We start from the raw sequence: 26,843 nt of genomic DNA, 5'->3' as shown, positions 1-26,843 counted from the left end.
GCTCTTCCGGCTTCCCTGGACGAGCATGTCAGGCTTCCCTTTGCATCCATACGGAAACGGCGCCGAGCTTGATGTTTCCAAGCCGCCTGGAGCCGACTCCGTGGCCTCTCTGTTTGGGGCAGGCCGCGGTCTGGATTAGTGCCGCTTAATCTGTTTGAGCCCCGACCTGGATAGCCCAGGCTGGCCCCGTCTCCGCAGATCTCGGAAGCCAAGCAAGGGCCCCCTGATTTACTGCCGGAGCTCTGCTCCTGTGCACTCCTGCAGGAAATGACCCCTGAGTGCGCGGACTCTAATCTGAGAGAACTGGGTTTGATTCCCCACTCCTCCACTTGCAGCTGCTGGGTGACCTTGGGCAAGCCATAGTTCTGTCAGAGCTGTCCTTGAAAAAGAGCAGTTGCTGTCAGAGATCTCTCAGCCCCGCCTACCTCATAGGTGGGTTGTGGGGAGGGGGAAGGGAAAGGAGTTTGTAAGCCGCACTGAGACCCCTTTGGGTCGTGAAGGGCGGGGTATAAATCCAATCTCCTCTTTTCTTCTCTTCTCCTTAACTTGAAAACCTCACGGGGTCACTGTGAGTCAGCTGTGACTTGAAAGCAAAAAAGAAAATCTGTAACGGGACATGCCCCGGAGGTTGGGGGCAGGCCCCGTTTTTGCAGCAGGAGGTGGGCCAGGTGCCCCCCCTAGTTCTGCAGTTCCACACACGCAACTCGGCCAGCACGTGATGTTACATGGGCTTCCTTAAACCGTCTCTGTCCTGCCGTTGGGAATTCGCGGGGGGGGGGAGGCAGAGAAACAAGCAGCTCAAAATCCTTACAGGGAAGATCGTGAGATAAACGCCGCTGAAAACACCAAGCCACAAAAGAAGCATCCCAGACAGCAGCCGACAGCTTGCTTTGACTTGCTTCCCCAGGACCTCCTGCTAAGGGGGAGCTGCACAGACCTCCCTTGGAAAGGAGTTCTATAGTCCGGATGCCACCACTAAGAAGGCCCCGTCACACGTAGATGCCCGCCAGAAGGGTATACTGATGGGGGTCTCCTCTGATAAGAGTAAGGGAGGGCCTTCGGGTCTCGTTATAGAAGAAGAAGAAGAGGAGGAGGAGGAGGTTGGATTTATACCCCGCCCTTCACTCGGACTTTCCGAGCGGCCTGCAAACTTTTTTCCCTTCCCCTCCCCACGACAAACACCCTGTGAGGTCAGTGGGGCTGAGAGAGCTCTCTCGAGAACTGCCCTTTCAAGGACAGCTCTGACAGAACTGGCTTGCCCAAGGTCATCCAGCAGCTGCGAGTGGAGAAGTGAGGGAATCAAACCCGGTTCTCCCAGATTAGAGTCCGCGCACTTAACCACGACACCAAACTGGCTCCCAAGGCAGGTTGGGTCTTAAAAAGTCAACACCAGCCCTTTAACTCAGTCCGGGAACCCAACCGGCAGTCAGTCCAAGTTGATGTAAAAGATAGGAACATAAAATGGTTCCTGTGGTCCCTCTAGTCCAGCATCCTGTCTCACAGAGTAGCCAGCCAGTTCCTCTGGAGGTCCTACAACAGGGCAGAGAGGCCGAGGCCTTCATAAGAGCATCAGAAGAGCCCTGCTGGATCAGGCCAGCGGTCCCTCTAGTCCAGCATCCTGTCTCACAGAGTAGCCAGCCAGTTCCTCTGGAGGTCCTACAACAGGGCAGAGAGGCCGAGGCCTTCATAAGAGCATCAGAAGAGCCCTGCTGGATCAGGCCAGCGGTCCCTCTAGTCCAGCATCCTGTCTCACAGAGTAGCCAGCCAGTTCCTCTGGAGGTCCTACAACAGGGCAGAGAGGCCGAGGCCTTCATAAGAGCATCAGAAGAGCCCTGCTGGATCAGGCCAGCGGTCCCTCTAGTCCAGCATCCTGTCTCACAGAGTAGCCAGCCAGTTCCTCTGGAGGTCCTACAACAGGGCAGAGAGGCCGAGGCCTTCATAAGAGCATCAGAAGAGCCCTGCTGGATCAGGCCAGCGGTCCCTCTAGTCCAGCATCCTGTCTCACAGAGTAGCCAGCCAGTTCCTCTGGAGGTCCTACAACAGGGCAGAGAGGCCGAGGCCTTCATAAGAGCATCAGAAGAGCCCTGCTGGATCAGGCCAGCGGTCCCTCTAGTCCAGCATCCTGTCTCACACAGTGGCCAACCCGTTCCTCTGGAGGGCCCACAACAGGGCACAGAGGCCGAGGCATTTCCCTGATACTGCCTCCTGGTTCTGGGATTCAGAGATTTCCTTTAGTCACCATGGCTAGTAGCCACTGATAGATCCCTCCTCCATGAATCTCTGTAGCAACGTTTGAAAGCTGTATGTGCCTGTGACCAGTGTTCCCTCTAAGCTGAGTTGGTGTGAGCCAGCTCACAGGTTTTTAATAACCTCCAGTTCACAGATTTTTGTCTTCACCCAGGGAGGATGGCCCCGGGGCAAACTAATTTATGCAGTAGCTGCTCGCTCACAACTTTAATGGCAGTAGCTCAAAAAGTGGGATTTTTGCTCACAAGACTCCACAGCTTAGAGGGAGCATTGTGACCAGTGTTCCCTCTAAGCTGAGTTGGTGTGAGCCAGCTCACAGGTTTTTAATAACCTCCAGTTCACAGATTTTTGTCTTCACCCAGGGAGGATGGCCCCGGGGCAAACTAATTTATGCAGTAGCTGCTCGCTCACAACTTTAATGGCAGTAGCTCAAAAAGTGGGATTTTTGCTCACAAGACTCCACAGCTTAGAGGGAGCATTGTGACCAGTGTTCCCTCTAAGCTGAGTTAGTGTGAGCTAGCTCACAGTTTTTTAGCCTCTGGCTCGCACATTTTTGTCTTATCTCACAGAGGATGGCTCCAGAGCAAACTAATCTATGCAGTAGCCAAATCGCTTAGAGGGAGCGTTGTGACATATTCATATATTTAGAACAAATTACTTTTCTAGCGGGTAGGGGAAGCTGGTAAGTTTTCATCCCGGCCTTCCTTCAGGTAGCTCAGGACGGGGCGTATGTCATTCTCACCTCCTGCATTTTATCTTCTCAACAATCCCGTGAGGTCGCGTCGGGCTCAGCGAGGGTCACCGGCCCCAGGTCAGTCAGCAAGCTTCCACGGGTAAAGCAGGATTTGAAGCCGGTTCTCTTCCATCCCAGGTCCTAGTTTGGTGCCAGTTTGGTGTAGTGGTGCCAGTTTGGTGTCGTGGTTAAGTGCACGGACTCTGATCTGGGAGAACCGGGTTCGATTCCCCACTCCTCCACTTGCACCTGGCTGGATGACCTTGGGCAAGCCGTAGTTCTGATAAGAGCTGTTCTTGAAAAAGAGCAGTTTCTCTCAGAGCTCTCTCAGCCCCACCTGCTTCACAGGGTGTCTGTTGTGGGGAGGGGAAGGGAGAGGAGTTTGTAAGCCACTCTGAGACACCTTTGGGTAGTGAAGGGCGGGGTATAAATCCAATCTCTTCTTCTAGTCTGACCCCTCCTCACCCCATCGGCGTCGGCACAAAGCGTGCGGGAGAGCGCAGCCCTGGCCCTGTCCTCTTGGAAGGGGACTCCGTGATTCCCAGCGCCGAGTTCGGAGCGCCTCGCTTGGCCAACTCGGCTCGCTGCTACCAGCTGAGGACCGCTGTGTCCCTAGAAAGCCTGCCTGGTTATGCAAGCACGGTCTGCCGCTCGGTCCCCCCCCCCCCCCCCCCCCCGCCTCTCTGTAGCTAGCAAGGCCTCTTGTTTCTGCCTCCCCGCGCATGGAACGCCTCTGCTGCTTCGTCGGACCTTTCCCTCTCCGAGGTCCCTCCGCCCAAATCGTAACTCACAACATCAACGGAATCCGAGTTCACAGATGGGGAAGCGCCGGCCAGGAGAGGAGAGGAACTCTCCGCTCGGCGTTAATCCTACCTGATACTTTATCTCCCTGATCTCGCGGCTGTGGGTCGCTTTGTTTTTTCTTGAATTGGTTGTGGGGGGGGGGGGGGGAGAAGGGCTCGGCGTCCCCCAGCAGGTTGGGATTAACCGGCTCTAATCGCCTGATCCTGTTAGGGGCATCCGTCTGCCTGATATGTGATTAACGGCAGCCATATTTCTGCTTTGCTGGAGAATGGAGTCAGGAGAGAGGCCGGGGTTTCTGTGAATCTGTCCAGGCCACCACAAGAGGGGAGAGGCCGTGGCTCAGTGGTAGAACAGGCGCTTGGCACGCAGAAGGTCCGAAGTTCAATCCCCGGCCTCTGCAGTTAAAAGGAACAGGTAGCAGTTGATGGGAAAGACCTCTGCCTGAGACCCTGGAGAGCCGCTGCCAGTCTGAGTAGACAATACTGACCTTGTTGGACCAATCATGATTTAGCAGCAGCTTTTAGGGAAGGGCCATGGCTCAGTGGTAGAGCATCTGCTTGGCATGCCGGGAGATCCCTGGTCTTAAAAATGCCACTGGACTGTTTTGGATTGCTAGCTATTGGGGGGGACGGGACGTGCAGATCTGTCCTTGCAGAGGAGGGAGAGCTTGTACCTGAATAAAACCTGGTCTTAAAGGTGCCACTGGACTGTTTTGGATTGCTAGCTATGGGGTGGGGGGATGCGCAGATCTGCCCTCACAGAGGAGGGAGAGCTTGTACCTGAAGGTGCACCGAAGGGGGGGGCTCTGCTTCTTGCTCCTTGTGGCCCAACTGAGGGCTGCTGGGAGCAGGGGGCAGGGCTTGTTGCATGTGCCCGCCTCCTGGGCTCCTTACTGCCAGAGCTCTGCTCCTGTGCGCTCCCGCAGGAAATGACCTGCTAATTTGTCCGTTACACAGAATTCCTGAATTTTTAAAAACCAATCAGATATGGTGGGACTTTTATCATCATTCCATCGAAAGAGGCAATATATAACTGATCTCCCCGCAGCCAGCGTCATGCCGTGCTTTAGGGTATGGGAGGGTGGCTTAAAATCCCAGGAGACGGCGGGTCACGCCAAAGCGTCCGGTTCTCGAGCCCTGGAGTCCTGGTGCTGCCGTTCCACTCCCAGGCGCACAAAACGCCAAACCTAATGCGAAAGTAATTAATGTGCCTTTTGCAACCCGCTCATTAAGTGCCGCTTCAACTTCTAATTAAGTTAATTGTGATCCGCGGCACCCACTCGGCCCCGTCTTCTCCCTTCCCCGATCTTCCAGATTCAGAAAGCCACAGAGGGGTTTGTAAGGCGGGTTCCCAGAACTGCCCTCTTTGGAGTGCCGGCCCTTAGAAAGGGAAGAGGCAACGTTCGGGCTTCTCTGGCCCGGAGATGCAAAAATCCCATCTTTACATGGCAAAAGAAAATCACACCGTGCATGCTCAGGGGCACTGGGTACCAAGGCAGAAACCGGGCCATTGCCTTTTGTAACATCGGAGGCCGTTGTCTCTGACTTAAGATTTTGAAGAAGAGAAGAGATTGGATTTATACCTTGTCCTTCACTACCCGAAGGAGTCTCAGAGCGGCTTACAAACTCCTTTCCCTTCCCCACAACAGACACCCTGTGAGGCAGGTGGGGGCTGAGAGAGCTCCCTTGAGAACTGCCCTTGAGAGAACAGCTCTAAGAGAACTTGTGACTGCCTCAAGGTCACACCAGCAGCTGCATGTGGAGGAGTGGGGAATCAAACCCGGTTCTCCCAGATTAGAGTCCGCGCTCTTAACCACTATACCAAAATCTATAAGAGCAGCAGTACCACCTTTTTTAATTTCACTTCCTTCGTGCCCTGCCTTTCTCCCCAATGGGAACACATCCTTCTCCTCCTCTCATAAGAACATAAGAGATGCCAATGTTGGATCAAGCCAAAGGCCCATCCAGTCCAACACTCTGTGTCACACAGTGGCCAGAAATACCAGGGGCTATCAGGAGGTCCACCAGTGGGGCCAGGACATTAGAAGCCCTCCCACTGTTGACCCCCCCCCAGCACCAAGATGACAGAGCATCACTTGCCCCAGAGTCCCTATCTATACCTTGTGGCTAATAGCCACTGATGGACCTCTGCTCCATATGCTTATCTAATTCCCTTTTGAAGCCATCCATGCTTGTAGCACCCACCACTTCCTGTGGCAGTGAATTCCAAGTGTTAATCACTCTTTGGGTGAAGAAGGACTTCCTTTTATCTGCTGTCACCCGACCGCTCAGCAATTTCACGGAGTGCCCACGAGTTCTTGTATTGTGAGAAAGGGAGAAAAGTACCTCTTTCTCTACCTGCTCTTTTCCATGCATAGTCTTATAAACCTCAATCATGTCACCCCTCAGTCGTCGTTTCTCCAAGCTAAAGAGACCTAAGCGCCTTAACCTTTCCTCATAGGGAAAGTGTTCCAACCCTTTTATCCTTCGAGTTGCCCTTTTCTGCACTTTTTCCAAAGCTATAATATCCTTTTTAAGGTGTGGTGACCAGAATTGCACACAGTATTCCAAATGAGGTCGCACCATGGATTTATACAGGGGCATTATGATATTGGCTGATCTGTTTTCAATACCATTTTATCCTTTCCATTTTATCCTCACAACAACCCAGTGAGGCAGGTGAGGCTGAGAGTATGTGACTGGCCGCAGGTCACCCACTGAGCTTCCAGGGCACAAGTGGGGATTCGAATCTGGTTCTCTCAGACCCTACACCGCGCTGGCTACATTGGAATAGGATAAAGGACTGTTCGGTGGCTTGGAAATTCAGGGCAGTGGGGGGATTCGAACCTGGTTCTCCCAGAGCCTAGTCCGACACGCGGACTAACACTGGGTCTCACAAGGCAGTGCTGGTCTTAGCAAAGGTGGACCCCAAATTTGATGCCGGCGCGGTTTCTGTGGGTCGTATCCAAAAGGCACGGTTCGATCTTTTGATGTGTTTTTATTTTGCCCTTCTTCCAAAGGACTCAGTGTATGTCTCCTCTTGTTCTGTCCCTGCAGCAACCCCGTGTAGGTAGGGCAGGGGAAGAGAGGCTGATTGGCCCAAGATCGCCCGTGGAACTTCCTGGCAGGCTAGGGACTTGTACTTGGTTCTCATAAGAACACAAGAAAACGTGAAGCCACCCAGTCCAACACTGTGTCACACAGTGGCCCAAACCCCAGGTGCCCTCAGGAGGTCCGCCAGTGGGGCCGAAACTCCAGAAGACCTCCCAATGTTGCCCCCCCCCCAAGCACCAGGAATACAGAGCATCACTGCCCCAGATATAAGAACATAAGAGAAGCCATGTTGGATCAGGCCAATGGCCCATCCAGTGTCACACAGTGGACCAAGATGTGATTCGCCATTGCCTGCCTCTCAGTATGAGGCAACTTCATGTGTGCTTGGGGAGTGGCCATGGCTTAATTGGTGGAGCATCTGCCTGGCATGCAGGAGGTCCCAGGTTCAGTCCCCGGCATCTCCAGCTAAAAGGACCAGGCAAGAGGTGATGGGAAAGACCTCGACCTGAGACCCCGGAGAGCTGTAAAGAGGGGCTGTGGCTCAGTGGAAGAGCCTCTGCCTGGCATGCAGAAGGTCCCAGGTTCAGTCCCCGGCATCTCCAGCTAAAAGGACCAGGCAAGAGGTGATGGGATGGGAAAGACCTCGACCTGAGACCCTGGAGAGCTGTAAAGAGGGGCTGTGGCTCAGTGGAAGAGCCTCTGCCTGGCATGCAGAAGGTCCCAGGTTCAGTCCCCGGCATCTCCAGCTAAAAGGACCAGGCAGGAGGTGATGGGATGGGAAAGACCTCGACCTGAGACCCTGGAGAGCTGTAAAGAGGGGCTGTGGCTCAGTGGAAGAGCCTCTGCTTGTCATGCAGAAGGTCCCAGGTTCAGTCCCCGGCATCTCCAGGTAAAAAGGACCAGGCAGAAGGTAATGGGAGAGACCTCAGCCTGAGACCCTGGAGAGCTGTTTATTTTAAATTTATTTAACAATTTTTATTTAGGATGTCATCACTCAAAATCAACATTTATAATACATTTTTCATCCTACCCTCCTCCCTTTCCCGCCCCCCTACATGGCTTCCCACAGTGCTACAACCTGCAAAATTCTTAAATTCGTTCTTCCTTCCCTTTATCATTACAAGTTCAATAGGTAACTAATCTCTTCATATATAAATTTCTCTATTTCTTATTCCATTTTGTTAAAGTTTAACGTTCAGTAGTTATTAAAGCAAAATAAGTTGTCTCTCACATCCCAATTCTTCTCCAAATAGTCTTTTAAATCTTTCCAATCTGCTACAAAGTCTTCTGCTTCCACATTGTTAAGTTTTCTTATCATCTTGTCCATTTCAACCATAAAAAGTAGTTTTTTAATCCAATCTCCAATCTCCGGGACTTTATCTTGCTTCCAACTTTGAGCGTATGTCATTCTGGCAGTTGTGATCATATACCACATTAGAGTCCTTTTTGTCACATTGACCTCTTCCATTTTTAGTCCCAAAAGTAATATTTCTGGTTCTTTCTTAAATTTACATTTCACAATTTTTTTCCATTTCTGCATGAATCTCACCCCAATTTTTTTTTGCTTTTTCACAAGTCCACCACATATGATAAAACGAGCCCTCAACCTTTTTGCACTTCCAACATTTGCTAGACATATTAGTATTCATATTAGCAATCTTTTTTGGTGTCATATACCATCTATACATAATCTTATAACAATTTTCTTTTAAGTTATTACATGTTGATATTTTCAGTGCATTTTTCCATAAATATTCCCAAGATGATATCATTATTTCTCCTGGAGAGCTGTTAAGAGGGGCTGTGGCTCAGTGGAAGAGTCTCTGCCTGGCATGCAGAAGGTCCCAGGTTCAGTCCCCGGCATCTCCAGTTCAAAAGACCAGGCAGGAGGTGATGGGAAAGACCTTGACCTGAGCCCCTGGAGAGCTGTAAAGAGGGGCTGTGGCTCAGTGGAAGAGCCTCTGCCTGGCATGCAGAAGGTCCCAGGTTCAGTCCCCGGCATCTCCAGCTAAAAGGACCAGGTCGGAGGTGATGGGAAAGACCTCAGCCTGAGACCCTGGAGAGCCACTGCCAGTCTGAGTAGACAATACTGACCTTGATAGACCAGTGGTCTGCCTCCGTGAAAAGTGTTTATATGTATCTTTTTCCCTCTGTCTGTGGGAAACGGAGCTTTGGGTTGTGGGCATAACCTGACACCGTGTCTCTTTGCAGGCTGTGGGAACAGTGCCTTGAGTTACGACCTCTACCAGCTGGGCTATACAGACATCACCAGCATCGACTACTCCGCAGCCTGCATTGCAAGCATGCAAGATTACTACGCCCACTGCCCCGGACTCCAGTGGGTAGTGATGGACGCCCAGGCCTTGGTGTTCCGGGACGGAAGCTTTGACGTCGTCTTGGAGAAGGGCACTCTGGATTCCTTGATGGTGGGAGAAACAGATCCTTGGCACGTGTCTCGGGAGGCCAGGGGGCGCCTGGAACAGGTTTTGGCGGAGGTGAGTGGCGAGACGTCTGCCGAGGTTTAGCTTGGAGGAGGCAACCGTGGCTCCGTGTGGCTACTTGGACCTCTGGTGCAGGGGTGTCAAACTCATTTCTTATGAGGGCCAGATCTGACATAAACGAGACCTTGTTGGGCCGGGCCATGTGTGTCATAAAATGTAATGCCAGGCAATGTTCCCTCTAAGCTGTGGAGTCTTGTGAGTGAAAACTGTACTTTGTGAGCTAACAGCATTAAAGTTGTGAGCGAGCAATTTGGCTACTGCATAAATTAGTTTTCTCTGGAGCCATCTTTCCTGAGCTGACAAAAATGTGTGAGTCGGAGGCTAAAAAACGGTGAGCTAGCTCACAATAACTCAGCTTAGAGGTAACATTGATGCCAGGTGCGGAGATATAAACTTTACAGAGGACACAAACACAAAGGGTTTTTTTAAAAAACTTAAAATAAAAACACGCTTAAAACATCGGCACTCTCGCAATATTTTGCTTATTTAACCGTGTCTGATAACTGACACCTCTTGCTCTGAATTACTGCATCAAAATGTCTGTGCTGTTGCAATCTTGAGTATGCTGTTTGGGTGTGTATCTGTAAGCTGCAAACCTACAATGATGTAGCAGCAGCAGAACTGGAGAAGCAGAAGACAGCCAGTTCCACTGCGGGCCTGATAGAAGCCCTCCGGGGGCCTCATCTAGCCCCTGGGCCGCATTGTTTGACACCCCTGCTCTGGTGTTTTCCTCAATTGCATGGCTTGTGTTTTGTCATCCCCCCCCCCCTTCTTTTGGCTTAGACAGAGCTGCATTTGTTCTCTGAAAAACTGGCGCTTTTTAAAATGTGTGTTTCTAGGCTGACAGGGAGGGTTCACCATTTCCCGCCTTTGTGTTGTGATCCTGGACTTCCTTGGTGGTCTCCCATCCAAGGACTAACCAGGGCTGACATTGCTTAGGTTCCGAGATCTGAGATTGGGCTAGGCTGGGCCATCCAAGGTCGTATCTCTCTCTCCCTCTGTCTCAAACTGGATCTGGGCTGTGCCACCAGAGGCCTACTAGGCCCAGGGAGCCTGGCTAGCAGCAGGTGAGTGCACGGAACGCTGTTCCCTTCCCACCGAAGTGGTACCTATTGATCTACTAGCAATTTCTTGCTTTCATAAGAACATAAGAGACGCCAATGTTGGATCAGGCCAAAGGCCCATCCAGTCCAACACTCTGTGTCACACAGTGGCCAGAAATACCAGTGCCATCAGGAGGTCCAGCAGTGGGGCCAGGACATTAGAAGCCCTCCCACTGTTGACCCCCCCCCCAAGCACCAAGAAGACAGAGCATCACTTGCCCCAGAGCCCCTAGCTATACCTTGTGGCTAATAGCCACTGATGGACCTCTGCTCCATATGCTTATCTAATTCCCTTTTGAAGCCGTCCATGCTTGTAGCACCCACCACTTCCTGTGGCAGTGAATTCCATGTGTTAATCACTCTTTGGGTGAAGAAGTACTTCCTTTTATCCGTTCTAACCCGACCGCTCAGCAATTTCATGGAGTGCCCACGGGTTCTTGTATTGTGAGAAAGGGAGAAAAGTACCTCTTTCTTTACCTGCTCTTTCCCATGCATAATCTTATAAACCTCGATCATGTCACCCCTCAGTCGTCTTTTCTCCAAGCTAAAGAGCCCTAAGCGCTTTAACCTTTCCTCATAGGGAAAGTGTTCCAACCCTTTTATCATTCGAGTTGCCCTTTTCTGCACTTTTTCCAAAGCTATAATATCCTTTTTAAGGTGTGGTGCCCAGAACTGCACACAGTATTCCAAATGAGGTCTCACCATTGATTTATATAGGGGCATTATTATATTGGCTGATCTGTTTTCAATACCCTTCCTAATAATCCCCAGCATAGCATTGGCCTTCTTTATTGCAGTCACACACTGTCTTGACATTTTCAGTGAGTTATCTACTACAACTCCAAGATCTCTCTCTTGATCTGTCTCTGCCAGTTCAGACCCCATCAATGTGTATTTATATTTAGGATTTTTGGCTCCAATGTGCATCACCTTGCACTTGGCCACATTGAACCCCATTTGCCATGTTGACGCCCACTCGCCCATCCTTGACAGATCCCTTTGGAGTGCCTCACAATCCTCACTGGTTTTCACCACCCTGAACAACTTTGTATCATCCGCAAATTTAGCCACTTCACTGCTTACTCCCAACTCCAAATCATTAATGAACAAGTTAAAAAGCACTGGACCGAGTACTGATCCCTGCGGTACCCCACTGCTTAGTGAGCTAGGGACAGTATATATTTAGACGCATTAGGGCATTTCATTTCTTTTCTTTTCACCCACTTACTGTTATATTTCTGCACCTTGTTGGCTTGACCTCTTATACAATAAACTATTTTCATTGTTCACTCTGCCTGGTCCTCATGCCTATTATTCCACCAAAAGGGAAGTCAGAAGGTCTTTGGAGGGGGCTCTGGGCCTTTTTTAAGGGATCCAAAATCCAGAGTGGTGGCAGCGTCAAGTGACACCCCACCTGAGCCGTGACAGATTAGGAGCGCAGATTCTAATCTGGGAGAACCGCGTTTGATTCCCCACTCCTCTGCATGCTGCTGCTGGTGTGACCTTGGGTTAGTGACAAGTTCTCTCAGAGCTGTTCTCTCAAGGGCAGTCCTCGAAATAGCTCTCTCAGCCCCACCAGCCTCACAGGGTGTCCGTTGTGGGGAGGTGAAGGGAAAGGAGATTGTAAGCCACTCTGAGACTCCTTTGGGTAGTGAAGGGTGGGGTATAAATCCAATCTCCTCTTCTTCTCCTCTTCCTCCTCCTCCTCTCTGCCCCCCCCCCCCCGTGAACGAACCACAAGAGGCTCTCAACCCAAGTACCCACGGTTCAGTTCTTTGGGGGGGAAGAGAGGGAATATCCCTGATCATTCGGTGGATGACGGACAGCTCTCTGTGTCTGCTCGGAAACCCTCTTGTCTTTACTTCCAGAGTTTTACAGGCCATACGGGTTTTAGTCAGAGCGGCGCTGAATTCTGTGTCTCCTCGCAGGGGACTATCTCAGCCAGGTTGAATCCCCGTGCAATCTCAGCCAGGTTCAAATCAGTTCCCTCCATAGTCGAGGCAGGGAGTTCTTCCACAGCCCTTTTGCCAGGGCAAGGACCCCCTGCATCCATATGTTAGCAGCTGGAACAGCTGGGGAGGGATGAACAGGCGATGGAGATGTTGAAAAAGAGGAAGGGGCCCTGGCCATCAGGGTGCAGCCCCACTCCCCGCAACCTCCAGTTTGGTGTCGTGGTGAAGTGCGCGGACTCTAATCTGGGAGGACCGGGTTTGATTCCCCACTCCTGCACTTGCAGCTGCTGGATGACCTTGGGCAAGCCATAGTTCTCTCAGAGCTGTACTTGAAAGATGTTGGGTGATAGTGAGATATTGAAAAAATGGTATTTAGCAGAGATAAGATAGTCCATCAGAGCCTGAGTAAAATAATTCAGACTGAGAGTCCATGTGTGATTAAAATATAACGTTTTTACTAAATTCTAGCATGGGAAGAGTAACTGGGCTGAAAATAACAACAGAGCCTAATCGGCTACATCCTTACACTACAAAGACAAAACTAGAAGAGAGAATGGCTGCTCTCCTTCTTCAATAATAATCAAAAAGGACAAAGAAGAAAAAAGGGGGGGGGGAAACTGAACCTAAACCTAGAATTCAGAACCTAAAAAGGTTAGTCAGGAATAGAAAAGGGCCAACTCTAAAAATCTAATCATAAAATATACAAAAATATATACGTGTGTTTAATTAGGTCTATCTTATTAGCCCTTGTATGTTTTTATAGTTTTATATGAGGTATGAATGGGCCCTTGTTTGTTATTTTAATTTATGTTGAATAAACACACATATATATTTTTGTATATTTTATGATTAGATTTTTAGAGTTGGCCCTTTTCTATTCCTGACTAACCTTTTTAGGTTCTGCTCCCCTTCTTCTTCAGAACACCAAAACAAAGACGAAAGAGAGCCATAAAATGCTAAAACACTTTGACACTTTCGTCCCAATCAAACCCCTAGATCAGGGAGAAAATTCCCGGGCATTCCTACATCTAAAGAGCATTGGCTACATGAGAAACATGTGACTTCCTGTGAGTAACATAAACAAACATTTAACCCCAGATATACTGAGTGTTTTCAACTTGTAATACATTGCATTACATTACATATTAGGCTTCTATACCGCTCCTTCCCGAATACCCAACAAAAGAGCAGTTCTCTCAGAGCTCTCTCAGCCCCACCTACCTTATGGGGTGTCTGTTGTGGGGAGGGGAAGGGAAAGGAGTTTGTAAGCCGCTCTGAGACTCTGAGTGAAGGGCGGGGTATAAATCCAGCCTCTTCTCCTCTCCCTTTGGCACACAGCAAGAAAGCGCCGACTGCAAAAGGGACGCAGGGGGAGCTGGCAGAGCGTCCCCCCCCCCCCCCCGGTACCTGAACTTTCTGGGGTGGTCTACATTTTGCAGTAGTGAAATTCCTCTCCTCTCCTCCTCCCTTTCACCCCCGCCCCCCCAACAACAACAAAACCCCAATCCTGAATCTCACCCCAGTTGCCATGGCGACACCTCCCTTCCCAAAATTACCATCTGTGAAGCGCTCCTGCATCTAGGCTAATAAGATCCCCTTTGACGTGGCCCGGTTAAGGGCACAGCTCCAGGGAATGCCAGGAGGCAGGGAGCAGACCCGATCCCTGCCAACCCAGGGGAGCTCGCCTGGGAAGGACTATACCGCATGGATGCTCCCCCCCCCCTTTTGCTTCTCTAGCTCCATCCCCCCCCCCCTTCCTAGTTCCATCTTCTTAGTCGGTAGTTCCCCCCCCCTCCCCACGTACACATCCACACCCTAGATTTGACCGGCTAGTCCTCCCTGTTTCCATGGCAACGCTCATCAGTATTGACTAGGCCGACTAGGCCCAGGCGTTGCCATAGGGACAGGTAATGCCTCCAGGCAGCTATTAATTGGTGTGAGCTGTCCCTCCCAGCAGGATCTCTATCGAGCTTCCTGGTGTCTGTTGAAGGAGGTTGGGGTGGGGGGCAGTGTTCCCTCTAAGCTGTGGTGTCCTGTGAGCAAAAATTCTACTTTGTGAGCTAGTACTGGCATTAAGGAGCTGCGGTGGCTCAAGTGGTTAAGACGCTGAACTGCAGGCTGTGGAAGGTCAGTAGTTCAGCAGTTCAAGACCCGGGTGCCGCAAGACGGAGTGAGCTCCCGTCTCTAGTTCCAGCTCCTGCCAACCTAGCCGTTCGAAAGCAAGAAATTGCAAGTAGATAAATAGGGACCACTTTGGTGGGAAGGGAACAGCGTTCCGTGCGCCTTGGTGTTTAGTCATGCCGGCCACGTGACCACGGAAATGTCTTCGGACAGCGCTGGCTCTTCGGCTTTGAAACGGAGATGAGCACCGCAACCCTAGAGTCGGATTCGACTGGCTTTCGAGCAAGGGAACCTTTACCTTTACCTTTACTGGCATTAAAGTTGTGAGCAGGCGATTTGGCTGCTGCATGAATTTGTTTGCTCTGGAGGCCCTCTTTCCTGAGCTAAGGTGAAAATGTGTGAGCCGGAGGCTAAAAAACTGTGAGCTAGCTCACACTCACTCAGCTTAGAGGGAACACTGGCGGCGGGGGGGGGGGTTTCCGCTCCCCTGTCTCCCCCTCCCCTGCATTTCTGCCTTTGCAATCTCTCCATCCTCTCTCTTTTTTCGGAGGGGATATACGGCTGGGCTCCCACTCCAGGGGTTTTGCCAGCTTGGGGAAATGGGAAAATGTGCTCCTCGGACAAAGCGACCAGGGACGCCAGCCTCCAGGTGGGACCGGGGGATCCCCAGGCATTACAGCACCTCAATGCTCCCTCCAAGCTATGGAGTCTCGTGAGCAAAAATTCTACTTTGTGAGCTCCCGGCATGAAAGTTGGGAGCGAGCGATTTGGCTGCTGCATCACTTAGTTTGGTGTAGTGGTTAAGTGTGCGGACTCTAATCTGGGAGAACCAGGTTTGTTTCCCCACTCCTCCACTTGCACCTGCTGGATGACCTTGGGCAAGCCATAACTCTGGCACAGCTGTTCTTGAAAAAGAGCAGTTTCTGTCAAGAGTTCTCTCAGCCCCACCTACCTCACAGGGTGTCTGTTGTGGGGAAGGGAAGGGAAAGGAGTTTGTAAGCCGCTCTGAGACACCTTTGGGTAGTGAAGGGCGGGGTATAAATCCAATCTCCTCCTCCTCCTCTTAGTTTGCTCTGGAGCCCATCCTTCCTGAGCTAAGACAGAAATGTGTGAGCCGGAGGCTAAAAAACTGTGAGCTAGCTCACACTCACTCAGCTTGGGGGGAACACTGCGAGGCGACAGAGATCGGTTCCCCTGGAAAAAATGGCTGCTTTGGAGGGTGGGCTCTGTGGCACTGTGCCCCACTGAGGGTCCCTGTCTTCCCAAAGCTCCATCCCCAAATTTTCTGGAGTTTCCCAACCTGGATCTGGTGACCCTGTTTCCCCCGCCCGTGGGAGGGGGGAACCTGGCAACCCTCAAAGGGTGGGACATCTACCCCGGGTTCGATATTCCCTTCTTGACGGCTTTTGGCAGGAGCTTCCATGGATCGTCGCCCTTCTCCGCTTTCTCTCCTGGGGGAATCCTTGCGTGTGTCTCCGCCAGAAAGATGGAGTTCCCATCCTATGCCTGGGTCAGAGCAGTGGTTAATGTGCTGGGCTGGAATCTAAGAGGCCCTACTCTGCCACGTAAGCTTGCTGGGTCATTTTGGGCCAGTCACACTCTCACAGCCTCACCTACCTGACATGGCTGCCAACCAAGGCTCCCTCTAAGCTGTGGGGTCCTGTGAGCAAAAATTCTACTTGGTAAGCTCCTGGCATTAAAGTTGTGAGCGAGCGATTTGGCTGCTGCATGAATTAGTTTGCTCTGGAGCCATCCCTTCCTGAGCTAAGACAAAAATGTGTGAGCCGGAGGCTAAAAAACTGTGAGCTAGCTCACACTAACTCAGCTTAGAGGGAACACTGCTGCCAACCTCCAGGTGGGTCTAGTAACAAATAAATATACACTGCAAAAACCTTTGAGCAAACTAATGTGTTCTGTTAATGGTCATCATTTAGTAAAGTGCATAGTGTGTCATCATTTCATCCTAATCAGGTATAAATATTCATTACATTCAATAAGCAATAACATTTAGTACATGCAGATTAATAACTACTAGGCAATTTTGCATCAGTGTTTTAAAAGTCAAGCCCCAACGGGAGTTTCTAGAATGATTAACCTGCTTCTCCTTGCATGAAGGATGGAGTACTCCTGTCATCCCTGCAGCTTTGAGAATAAGAACATAAGAACATAAAAGATGCCAATGTTGGATCAGGCCAAAGGCCCATCCAGTCCAACACTCTGTGTCACACAGTGGCCAGAAATACCAGTGCCATCAGGAGGTCCAGCAGTGGGGCCAGGACATTAGAAGCCCTCCCACTGTTGACCCCCCCAAGCACCAAGAAGACAGAGCATCACTTGCCCCAGAGCCCCTAGCTATACCTTGTGGCTAATAGCCACTGATGGACCTCTGCTCCATATGCTTATCTAATTCCCTTTTGAAGCCATCCATGCTTGTAGCACCCACCACTTCCTGTGGCAGTGAATTCCAAGTGTTAATCACTCTTTGGGTGAAGAAGTACTTCCTTTTATCCGTTCTAACCCGAACGCTCTGCAGTTTCATGGAGTGCCCACGAGTTCTTGTATTGTGAGAAAGGGAGAAAAGTACCTCTTTCTCTACCTGCTCTTTCCCATGCATAATCTTATAAACCTCGATCATGTCACCCCTCAGTCGTCTTTTCTCCAAGCTAAAGAGCCCTAAGCGCTTTAACCTTTCCTCATAGGGAAAGTGTTCCAACCCTTTTATCATTCGAGTTGCCCTTTTCTGCACTTTTTCCAAAGCTATAATATCCTTTTTAAGGTGTGGTGCCCAGAACTGCACACAGTATTCCAAATGAGGTCTCACCATTGATTTATATAGGGGCATTATTATATTGGCTGATCTGTTTTCAATACCCTTCCTAATAATCCCCAGCATAGCATTGGCCTTCTTTATTGCAGTCACACACTGTCTCGACATTTTCAGTGAGTTATCCACTACAACTCCAAGATCTCTCTCTTGCTCAGTCTCTGCCAGTTCAGACCCCATCAATGTGTATTTATATTTAGGATTTTTGGCTCCAATGTGCATCACCTTGCACTTGGCCACATTGAACCCCATTTGCCATGTTGACGCCCACTCGCCCATCCTTGACAGATCCCCTTGGAGTGCCTCACAATCCTCACTGGTTTTCACCACCCTGAACAACTTTGTATCATCCGCAAATTTAGCCACTTCACTGCTTACTCCCATCTCCAAATCATTAATGAACAAGTTAAAAAGCAGTGGACCAAGTACTGATCCCTGCGGTACCCCACTGCTTACCACCCTCCACTGAGAAAATTGCCCACCTACACTCACTCTCTGTTTTCTATGAACTAGCCAGTTTTTCAGAGCTCTCTCAGCCCCGCCTACCTCCCAGGGTGTCTGTTGTGGGGAGGGGGAGGGAAAGGAGTTCATAAGCTGCTCAGAGACTCCTTCGGGTAGTGAAGAGCGGGGTATAAATCCAATCTCTCTTCTTCTTCTGTTTGGTGGGAACCATTCTGGAGAGGTTTTGTTCCAGGGAAAGGTAATTGGAAGAGGAAAGATCCAAGTTCCCCGCCCATCACTCTAGCCCTGTAATGTCACTTGGGCAAGGGGGGGGACCCACAGAGTTTAAAGGTCAAATGCGGGTGTCGGCTTCTCGCCTCCTTTCTGTGCCTCTGTGTTGCCATGGCGCTTCCACCACCGCCCACCGCATCCCACCACCCCCCACTCTGATCTTATTGCTACCTCTACGCCTGGTCTCTGTCGCCCGCACAGCCTAGATGCCATCACTCCGTCAGCACATGGCTCTCCCCTTGGTCAGCCAGGGTACCGGTCCCCCTTTTGCCCGTCTCCTAAGCCTGCCGTTTGTCATTCCCACCTGTCATTTTTTTATCTTCCCCCTCCTGCCGGACGCTTTTTTATGCTGTGCAGCGAAAAGATGTCATTTGACTTTCCTCTGATGTGTGGATTTGTGGAACCTTCCTTGGCACGCAAGACCTGCCTTTGGCAAACCCTCTCCCTCCTCCTGGCGCCGGTAGCCTGTTATCCTCGCCTGATCTCAGGGATCTTGGAATGCGTCCTTTCCCTCCCCTGCCCGCTTTCAGGACCAGTTTGCATTCCACGTGCCACTTGGGGAAAGACCGGGCCTCCCCCCCCCCCATGCAGAACGTGGAGTGTTAAGAATCCAAGTCTCCCATTTGTTACTTTTTAAAAGCATGTTTCTAGCCCTCATTGTTGAAAATGGGAGTCGCAGAAGGGAGAAAAGAAAGTAGTTTCTCACAGAAGGTATGATTACCTTAGAGATACTGCTGCTCCAGGGTGCTGGGAAGTTAACTTCAGACGGGTGTTTTAAAAATAATTTATGACGGTTGAATGAGCCTCCATGTTCAGGAGCAGTATGCCTCCAAGTACAAAAAGCTGGGAACAGATAAAGAAGAAGAAGAGAAGAGATTGGATTTAGACCCCACCCTTCACTACCCAAAGGAGTCTCAGAGCGGCTTACAAACCCCTTTCTTTCCCTTCCCCTCCCCACAACAGACACCATGGGAGGGAGGTGGGGCTGAGAGAGCTCTGAGAGAAGAAGAAGAGAAGAGATTGGATTTATACCCCGCCCTTCACTACCCAAGGGAGTCTCAGAGCGGCTTACAAACTCCTTTCCCTTCCCCTCCCCACAACAGACACCCTGTGAGGTAGGTGGGGCTGAGAGAGCTCTGACAGAAACGGCTCTTTTTTCAAGGACAGCTCTTGTCAGAACTATGGCTTGCCCAAGGTCATCCAGCAGGTGCAAGTGGAGGAGTGGGGAATCAAACCCGGTTCTGCCAGATTAGAGCCCGTGCACTTAACCAAACTGGCTCTCAAAGTGGGGAGGGTTTTGCCTTCAGGCCTCGTTTCTGAATTCTCTGAAGCAGGAGTCCCCTGTGTGGTGCCCAGGGGTCATTTCCTGCAGGAGCGCACAGGAGCGGAGCTCCGGCAGTAAGGAGCCCAGGGGGCGGGCACATGCAACAAGCCCCGCCCCCTGCTCCCAGCAACCCTCAGCCAGAGCAAGAAGCAGCCAGGTAAGTTGCAGAGCCCCCCCCGGCCCCCCCAGTCCAAAACAGTCCAGTGGCATCTTTGAGACCAAGTTTTATTCAGGTACAAGCTCTCCCTCCTCTGTGAGGACAGATCTCAATAGCTAGCAATCCAAAACAGTCCAGTGGTGCCTTCTGACACACTTCCAGTGATGTCAGGGGGTGTGGCATATGCAAATAAGTTATGCTAATGAGCTATGCTAATGAGCTCCTGCACCTCTTTTTCTACAAAATGACCCCTGGTGGTGCCCATGGGTCCCACTGCACCCGCCGACTCCTTTTCTGCCGCCTGCCACATGTTTTCAGGAAGTAGGCGGGGCCAGGGAGTGCTTTTGCCCAGCACAGCTTCTGATTGGCTATCGGAGATTTGATTGACTGTACAGATTTTTAAAAAATGTTGCTTTGGCAGCAGTTATCACTGCAGCGCAAGGATCTACTCTGGGTGAATGATGTTAATCTGTGGCAATTTGTGGCTGGCTCCGCCTCCTGGGGCAGCCATTTTGTGTTTGCTATTTTTGTTGCTGCACCCACCATACCATGTCAGAATTCCAAATGTGCCTAGAGCCAGGTTGGTGTAGTGGCTAGGAGTGCAGACTCTAATCTGGGAGAACCGGGTCTGACTCCCCCACTCCTCCACATGCAGCTGCTGGCGTGACCTCAGGTCAGTTACAAGTTCCCTCAGAGCTGTTCTCTATGTCACACAGTGGCCAAACCCCAGGTGCCCTCAGGAGGTCCACCAGTGGGGCCAGAACTCCAGAAGCCCTCCCACTGTTGCCCCCCAAGCACCAAGAAGACAGAGCATCACTTGCCCCAGACAGAGTGTTCCCTCTTTAGTAAAGGTAAAGGTTCCCTTGCTCGAAAGCCAGTCGATTCCGACTCTAGGGTTGCGGTGCTCATCTCCGTTTCAAAGCCGAAGAGCCAGCGCTGTCCGAAGACGTTTCCGTGGTCATGTGGCCGGCATGACTAAACACAAAGGCTGTTACCTTCTCACTGAAGTGGTTCCTATTTATCTACTTGCAATTTCTTGCTTTCGAACTGCTAGGTTGGCAGGAGCTGGAACTAGAGACAGGAGCCCACTCCGTCATGCGGCGCACTCGGGTCTCGAACTGCTGAACTACCGACCTTCCGCAGCCTGCAGTTCAGCGTCTTAACCACTTGAGCCACCGCAGCTCCTTTACCTCTTTACCTGGTGGCTAATAGCCACTCATGGACCTCTGCTCTGTGTGTTTAACCATCCCCTCTTGAAGTGATGAGTGCAATCAGGGTCCCTTCGATGACAAGTTAAATCCATCTCGGTTGTCCAGCAGTGAAAGTTTGCTGCTCCGTCCCCCTGCCGGTAGCATAGGCTAACATTTCCTACACTAACACCGTAGTCTGACCTGGATGGCCCAGGCTTAGCTCAGTCTTGTCCCATCTTGGGAACGAAGCAGGATCAGTCCTGCTTAGTACTTGACCACTAAGGACGTTCAGGGTTCCGACCAATGCTCCCTCTAAGTTGTGGAGTCTTGTGAGCAAAAATCCTACTTTGTGAGCTCCTGGCATTAAAGTGGTGAGCGAGCGATCTGGCACCTGCAGGAATTAGTTTGCTCTGGAGCCCATCCTTCCTGAGCTGAGACGAAAACGGGTGAGCCGGAGGCTAAAAAACTGAGCTGGCTCACACTCACTCAGCTTAGCGGGAACACTGGTCACGACTCGCGACTCAGATGCAGGCAACGGCAAAATACTTCTTTTTGCCTCTTGCCTTGGAAACCCTGCGAGGTCGCCATAAGTTGGCTGGGATTTGACAGCACTTTCCACCCAGGCCCGTAGCGACGGTGGGGAGTTTGGGGGCTCTGCCCCCTTTATTAAAGGCACAGACAGTCCCACAAGCATTTCTCCTGTAAATGCTTTTTTCAATCATTTTTTAAAAATTTAAGGCGCAAGCTCCTTTAAGCAGACCGGGGTGCTGTAGTTGACTGATTCCCGCACTGAGTCAAGGGGGTTGGAGTAGGTGACCTCTACGATCCCTTCTGTGTCAAGAAACTTGTTGCCTTCAAGAGTTTTTCTGCCTGAGTGTGAGCTTCCTTGACTATAGAAGTCATCACCCCCACCTGCCGGCTTGTTATCCCAACTGTTGCTTCAGCTGGCAGAAGTGATTAACTTGCAGCGGCTGAGAACTGTCATCGAATGTGGCTGACAGCTTGCAATTTAGAGATCTCTCCTGGGACCAGCTTCTGCTGGCGAAATGGCTTTTCCTTCTGCACTGAGAACTTCAGCCCCACCAGAAAAAAGTTTGCCCCACAAGCCACAAAATCGTAGCTACAGGCCTGTTTCCACCTAGTCTGTGTCTGCCCTGACTAGAATTGACCAGGCCAGCGTGATCTCATCAGATCTCAGAAGGTGAGCGTGGCCACCCCTGGTTAGTGCTTAGATGAGAGATCGCCAAGGACATCCAACATTGCTAGCTATGCTAAGGCGAGCAATGGCCATCCACCACTGTTCATCTCTTCCCTTGAAAACTCTACGGGATCGCCATGAGTCAGCTGTGAATTGACAGGACTTCCCACCAGCGCACTCATCCCACGAAGCAAGGGTCCCAACACCGTGCCCAACAGGGATGCCACGTGCCCGCCAACACCTTTCCTGGTGGCCACCAAGTGTTTTTAGAATGTGAGCAGGGCCATGGGAAACCTTGACCCAACAAAGCTTCGGATTGGCCACTGGAGATTTGATTGCCCGTGCAGGTTTTAAAAACGTTGCTTTGGTGGCAGCCGCCGCCGTAGCGACAACGATTTTGTGGCTGGCTCCGCCTCTTGCGGTTGCCATTTTGTCGCCACCGTTTTGTGGCTGGCTCCGCCTCCCGTGGTAGCCGTTTTGTAGCCGCCGTTTTGTGGCTGTGCCCGCCATGCTGTGTCAGAATTCTGAAGGTGCCCGCAGGCTCAAAGAGGCTGGCGACGCCTGGCGTAGAGGTGCTTCGTTTATCAAGGGACCACATAGCAATGCTAGTACCACTCCTCCTTTCCCCCTCACCCGTAAGATGTCCCTGAGCCAGTTTTGTGTAGTGGTCAAGTGCGCGGATTCTGATCTGGGAGAACTGGGTTTGATTTCCCACTCCTCCACTCGCAGCTGCTGGATGACCTTGGGCAAGCCATAGTTCTCTCAGAGCTGTCCTTGAAAGAGCAGTTCTCTCAGAGCTCTCTCAGCCCCACCGACCTCCCAGGGTGTCTGTTGTGGGGAGGGGGAGGGAAAGGAATTTGTAAGCCGCTCTGGGACACCTTTGGGTAGTGAAGGGCGGGATATAAATCCATTTTCCTCCTCTTCTTCCCTGAGAGAATGCGGTAGGGCAGATTGCAGCAAATATCTGTACAGCAGCATATGTTTCTTAGGGCTCCCCAGGGTAAGGCTGGTGGTTCTGGAAGGGACCCCTATTGCGACCCTCAAAAGATGGCGTGGCCCCGGGTGCTTGGGTGCTGTAAGGGCCGGTCCTTCCCCCCCCCCCCGGCCGTCTCCCTCCTTTCCCGATTCCTCTTCCCCGGCTGCAGAAATCCACCCGCTCCTTTCTCCCCTGAGTCCCACTCAAAGAGGACTGTTCCAGCCTTCCGCTACAGGCTGTTCTGGTTAAGCGATGAGTCATGCGAGAGGGAAGGGCATCCCCCCCCCGTCCGGGGGGGGGGGGGGCGGTGAGAGCAGCCGAATGCGGGGGTGTTTCCCAGCTCTGGTGGGCGTGCTCCTCGCACCCTGGCACTGCAGCACAGCCCGGGGGAGGAGGTGTGTGGAAGGATCCAAGCGGGCCCGGTGGCTGGCCGCCAAGCCCCGGCGGCTGACTTAACATGCCGAGCACGCCCGGGCGCTGGCCGTAAATGCCTTTGACTTTGGATAAAACCCCGAGCAAGAAAATTGATGTTCTTTTCCATCCTATTAGGGACAGCTTAGTTCCAGCGAGGAGAAAATGATGATTAAAAGGGGTCAAGTCCGCTCGGCTTCCAACAGGCCCTGTACCTTGGACACAGCGTCTCTTTCAGATCTTGGCTCGGGGATATCCTGGCAGGCAGAGGACGGGAGGCCCACTGCTGGGAATGTAGGTTGCCACGCCAGCCGGGGAGGTGGGGGGGAGGGGCGTTCTGTTCTCCAGGGTCTTTGGGGTCCGTGTACGTTCCCCCCCAAAAAGGGAGATTCGAGAGCTAGATTATTGCTTGGAATTATGTACAGGGAGGGGCTGTGGCTTCCTCGCTGCATGACCCACATTCAGAATTTGGAGTCTCCCCGGTTAAAAGGAGTCTTCAGGCAGCAGTGGCCCCAAGGAGGGTCGGACTCAACAGGAGGCAGCTCAGGGGGTCCCGGATCTGGAAGCACTGAAGACCACTGGCCCATATTAGCTTGGTATAGTCTGAGGAGGAGGAGGTGGTGGTGGTATGTATACCCCCACCCTTCGCTTGGAGTCTCAGAGTGGCTTACAATCTCCTTTCCCTTTGCCTCCCCACAACAGACACCCCGGGAGGTAGGTGGGGCTGAGAGAGCTCTTTCGAGAACTGCTCCTGAGAGAACAGCTCTGAGAGAACTTGTGACTGACCCAAAGTCACTCCAGCAGCTGCATGTGGAGGAGTGGGGAATCAAACCCGGTTCTCCCAGATTAGAGTCCGCGCTCCTAACCACTACACCAAACGGGCTATAGGGTAGTCCCGGTCAGTGTTCCCTCTAAGCTGAGTTAGTGTGAGCTAGCTCACAATTTTTTAGCCGCCGGCTCACACGTTTTTGTCTTAGGTCAGGAAGGATGGCCTCCAGAGCAAACTAGTTTATGCAGTGGCCAACTTGCTCGCTCACAACTTCAATGCCAGTCGCTCACAAAGTAGAGTTTTTGCTCACAACACTCCACGGCTTAGAGGGAGCAGATATTCCCGTATTGCAGACGGTGGCTTGGGCAAGTGGGATTCACCCACAGCTCCCTCATTTGGTGTAGTGGTTAAGTGTGCGGACTCTAATCTGGAAGAACCGGGTTTGATTCCCCACTCCTCCACTTGCACCTGCTGATGTGACCTTGGGTCAGTCGCAAGCTCTGGCACAGCTGTCCTTGAAAAAGAGCAGTTTCTGTCAAGAGCTCTCTCAGCCCCACCCACCTCACAGGGTGTCTGTTGTGGGGAGGGGAAGGGAAAGGAGTTTGTAAGCCGCTCTGAGAATCCAAGTGAAGGGCGGGATATAAATCCAATCTCTTCTCTTCTTCTTCGTGAGTTCCTGACGGGGGCTGGGACGTCCTGATTCCTCGGTCTCCTGTCCCAAAAATGATGCACGTGTTGCATTGTTGGGGATGGAGCGTGGTGGACTCCGCGCGTCCACCAGTTTTCCCCAGGGGCCCCCGCACGGTCTCAGCACCCTGGAGGGACCTCCTGTTTGCAAGGTCCGCTGTGCTCAGTGGCTGATCTCGAAGGGATCTTTCAGCCTCAGCTTCTCCTCTGGAACGTCGAGATGATGGACTTGGGAGAACCCGTCGTAGGAAGGGACTAGCGAGAACGTGGCGGCCCTTCCCACAAGAGTCCTAACCCCGGCACCCTTCTGCAAACACATGTCCGCGGGCAGCATGCAAAAGCAGATGGCGCGTGGGTTTCTCGCTAACCACGAGGACTAGGGAGAGGAAGCGTTTGCCTTTCCGGCTCTGCTTTTAGAGCTCGGCGCGGTGGCTTGGGGCGTGGGTGAGACCCCCACTTCTCTCCTGGGAGCACCAGACGCCATCCCGCCCCAACAAGGTCATCTGTAACTTTGCCCCCTTCTTCTCTTCCAGGTCAGCAGAGTCCTGCAGCCCCGGGGGCGCTTTGTCTCCATCACGTTTGCCCAGCCGCACTTCCGCAAGCGCCACTATGCCCAGCCCGCCTACGGCTGGTCCGCCCGTCACGTCACCTACGGCAGCGGCTTCCATTACTTCCTGTACGTCATGCAGAAGGGCGAGGGGCTGTCCCCGTCGGACCTGGCCCTGGGGCGGAGCCTCCACTCGCCCCTCGGGGCACTGGCCCCCGCGCGCCCGCTCCAGGACGAGGAGGAAGAGGAGGGGGAGAGCTTTCTCTCCGCCATTGAACTGTGAACCCCTGGGATGGAGGGAGGGGGCTCAGCCGCTTCCCAAGGAAAAGGACTCGTGTGACCATGCCCCGGATTGCTTCCGTCGGACTACCAGAGGCAAAATTCCTCTGGGTGGTCCCTTCACTCATTTGGGTGAAGAAGGACTTCCTTTGATCTGTTCTAAGCCTATTGCTCATAGATATATATTTCTTGTTTTGTGTTTTTTTAAAAAAAATTGTGCCTTCTCTGCGCTTGGCAGCAGAAGCCCGTTTTTCCCGTGGAGCGGGACGGGAATGTCCTCTGCCATGAACTCTGTTTTGTATCGAACGTTTCCCTCTAAAGTCTCTCTCCTGCCATCACAGGGCTGGGCTACAGATTTGCGGGGCGCTAGAATCCCCGGGATCGGTTTTTTGAACGTTTTATCTGTGCCATGATCTTTTTTTAAAAAAAACACAAAATCATCTCCTCCAGTTATACTGGAGTGGTCTACTGGGCTGCATCTTTTCGACTGTCCTCGGAGAGGCGAAAGGTATCTCTAAAGGGGAAGATACAGAATTTCTCCTTCTGCCGTCTTAACAGCCTCCCGGCGGCTTTAGCCGGCTCCTTCTCGTTTCTAAATAAACCACAGCTGGAACTGCCCAATGCAGATGTTGTCTTGGCTTTCCCCTCCACATGTGGTCTTGGGTATGATTGAGGAGACCAGAAGCCCCGTGACAGTTCTGCCCACCTGGCTCTTACACAGCTTTCACACTCCAGTCTCCAGGCCCTCTAGGTACCCCTGGCTTTGCAGGCCGAAAGCGGAGGGCTGCAATTAGAATGCATTGTGCTAATTGAGCACAAATACGTCTGTGTGCTTTGTGCTGGCACCATTATACAATTTGGCGTGTCGGTGCTGGGCACGGAGTCGTCGGGGAGGGTGGCTGTGTCACGGGCGGGAGAAAGAAAGGGAGTCATAAGAACATAAGAGGAGCCATGTTGGATCAGGCCAATGGCCCATCCGGTCCAACACTCTGTCACACAGTGGCCAAAAATACCAGGTGCCATCAGGAGGTCCACCAGAGGAGCCAAAACTCCAGAAGCCCTCCCACTGCGGCCCCTCAAGCACCAGGAATACCGAGTATCACTGTCCCAGACATAAGAACATAAGAGGAGCCATGTTGGATCAGGCCAGTGGCCCATCCAGTCCAACACTCTGTGTCACACAGTGGCCAAAACCCCTCAGGAGGTCCACCAGAGGAGCCAAAACTCCAGAAGCC

General features: G+C 51.9%; 1 protein-coding gene and 1 non-coding gene across 2 annotated transcripts in view; both read left to right on the top strand.

Moving 5' to 3' along the window:
* LOC107123597 (endothelin-converting enzyme 2-like) overlaps nucleotides 1-26,221 on the top strand; it is a 36,533-nt gene extending 10,312 nt beyond the window's left edge. The window contains exons 2-4 of the mRNA XM_015426855.1: nucleotides 6,841-6,853; nucleotides 9,049-9,332; nucleotides 25,316-26,221. Of these exons, the coding sequence (XP_015282341.1) occupies nucleotides 6,841-6,853; nucleotides 9,049-9,332; nucleotides 25,316-25,612 (594 nt within the window). The 3' untranslated portion in view covers nucleotides 25,613-26,221. The remainder of the gene's footprint in view (nucleotides 1-6,840; nucleotides 6,854-9,048; nucleotides 9,333-25,315) is intronic.
* Nucleotides 7,654-7,725, top strand: TRNAD-GUC. Its single transcript has one exon. It is a non-coding gene; the product is annotated as a tRNA-Asp (tRNA).
* Nucleotides 26,222-26,843: the final 622 nt, after the last annotated feature.

This window comes from Gekko japonicus, unplaced genomic scaffold (genome assembly GCF_001447785.1).
Source record: "Gekko japonicus isolate JY-2015 unplaced genomic scaffold, Gekko_japonicus_V1.1 scaffold238, whole genome shotgun sequence".
NCBI classification, from domain to species: Eukaryota; Metazoa; Chordata; class Lepidosauria; order Squamata; family Gekkonidae; genus Gekko; species Gekko japonicus.
The sequence above is the reverse complement of the archived record's forward strand: the minus strand, read 5'-3'. Positions and strand labels throughout refer to the sequence as shown.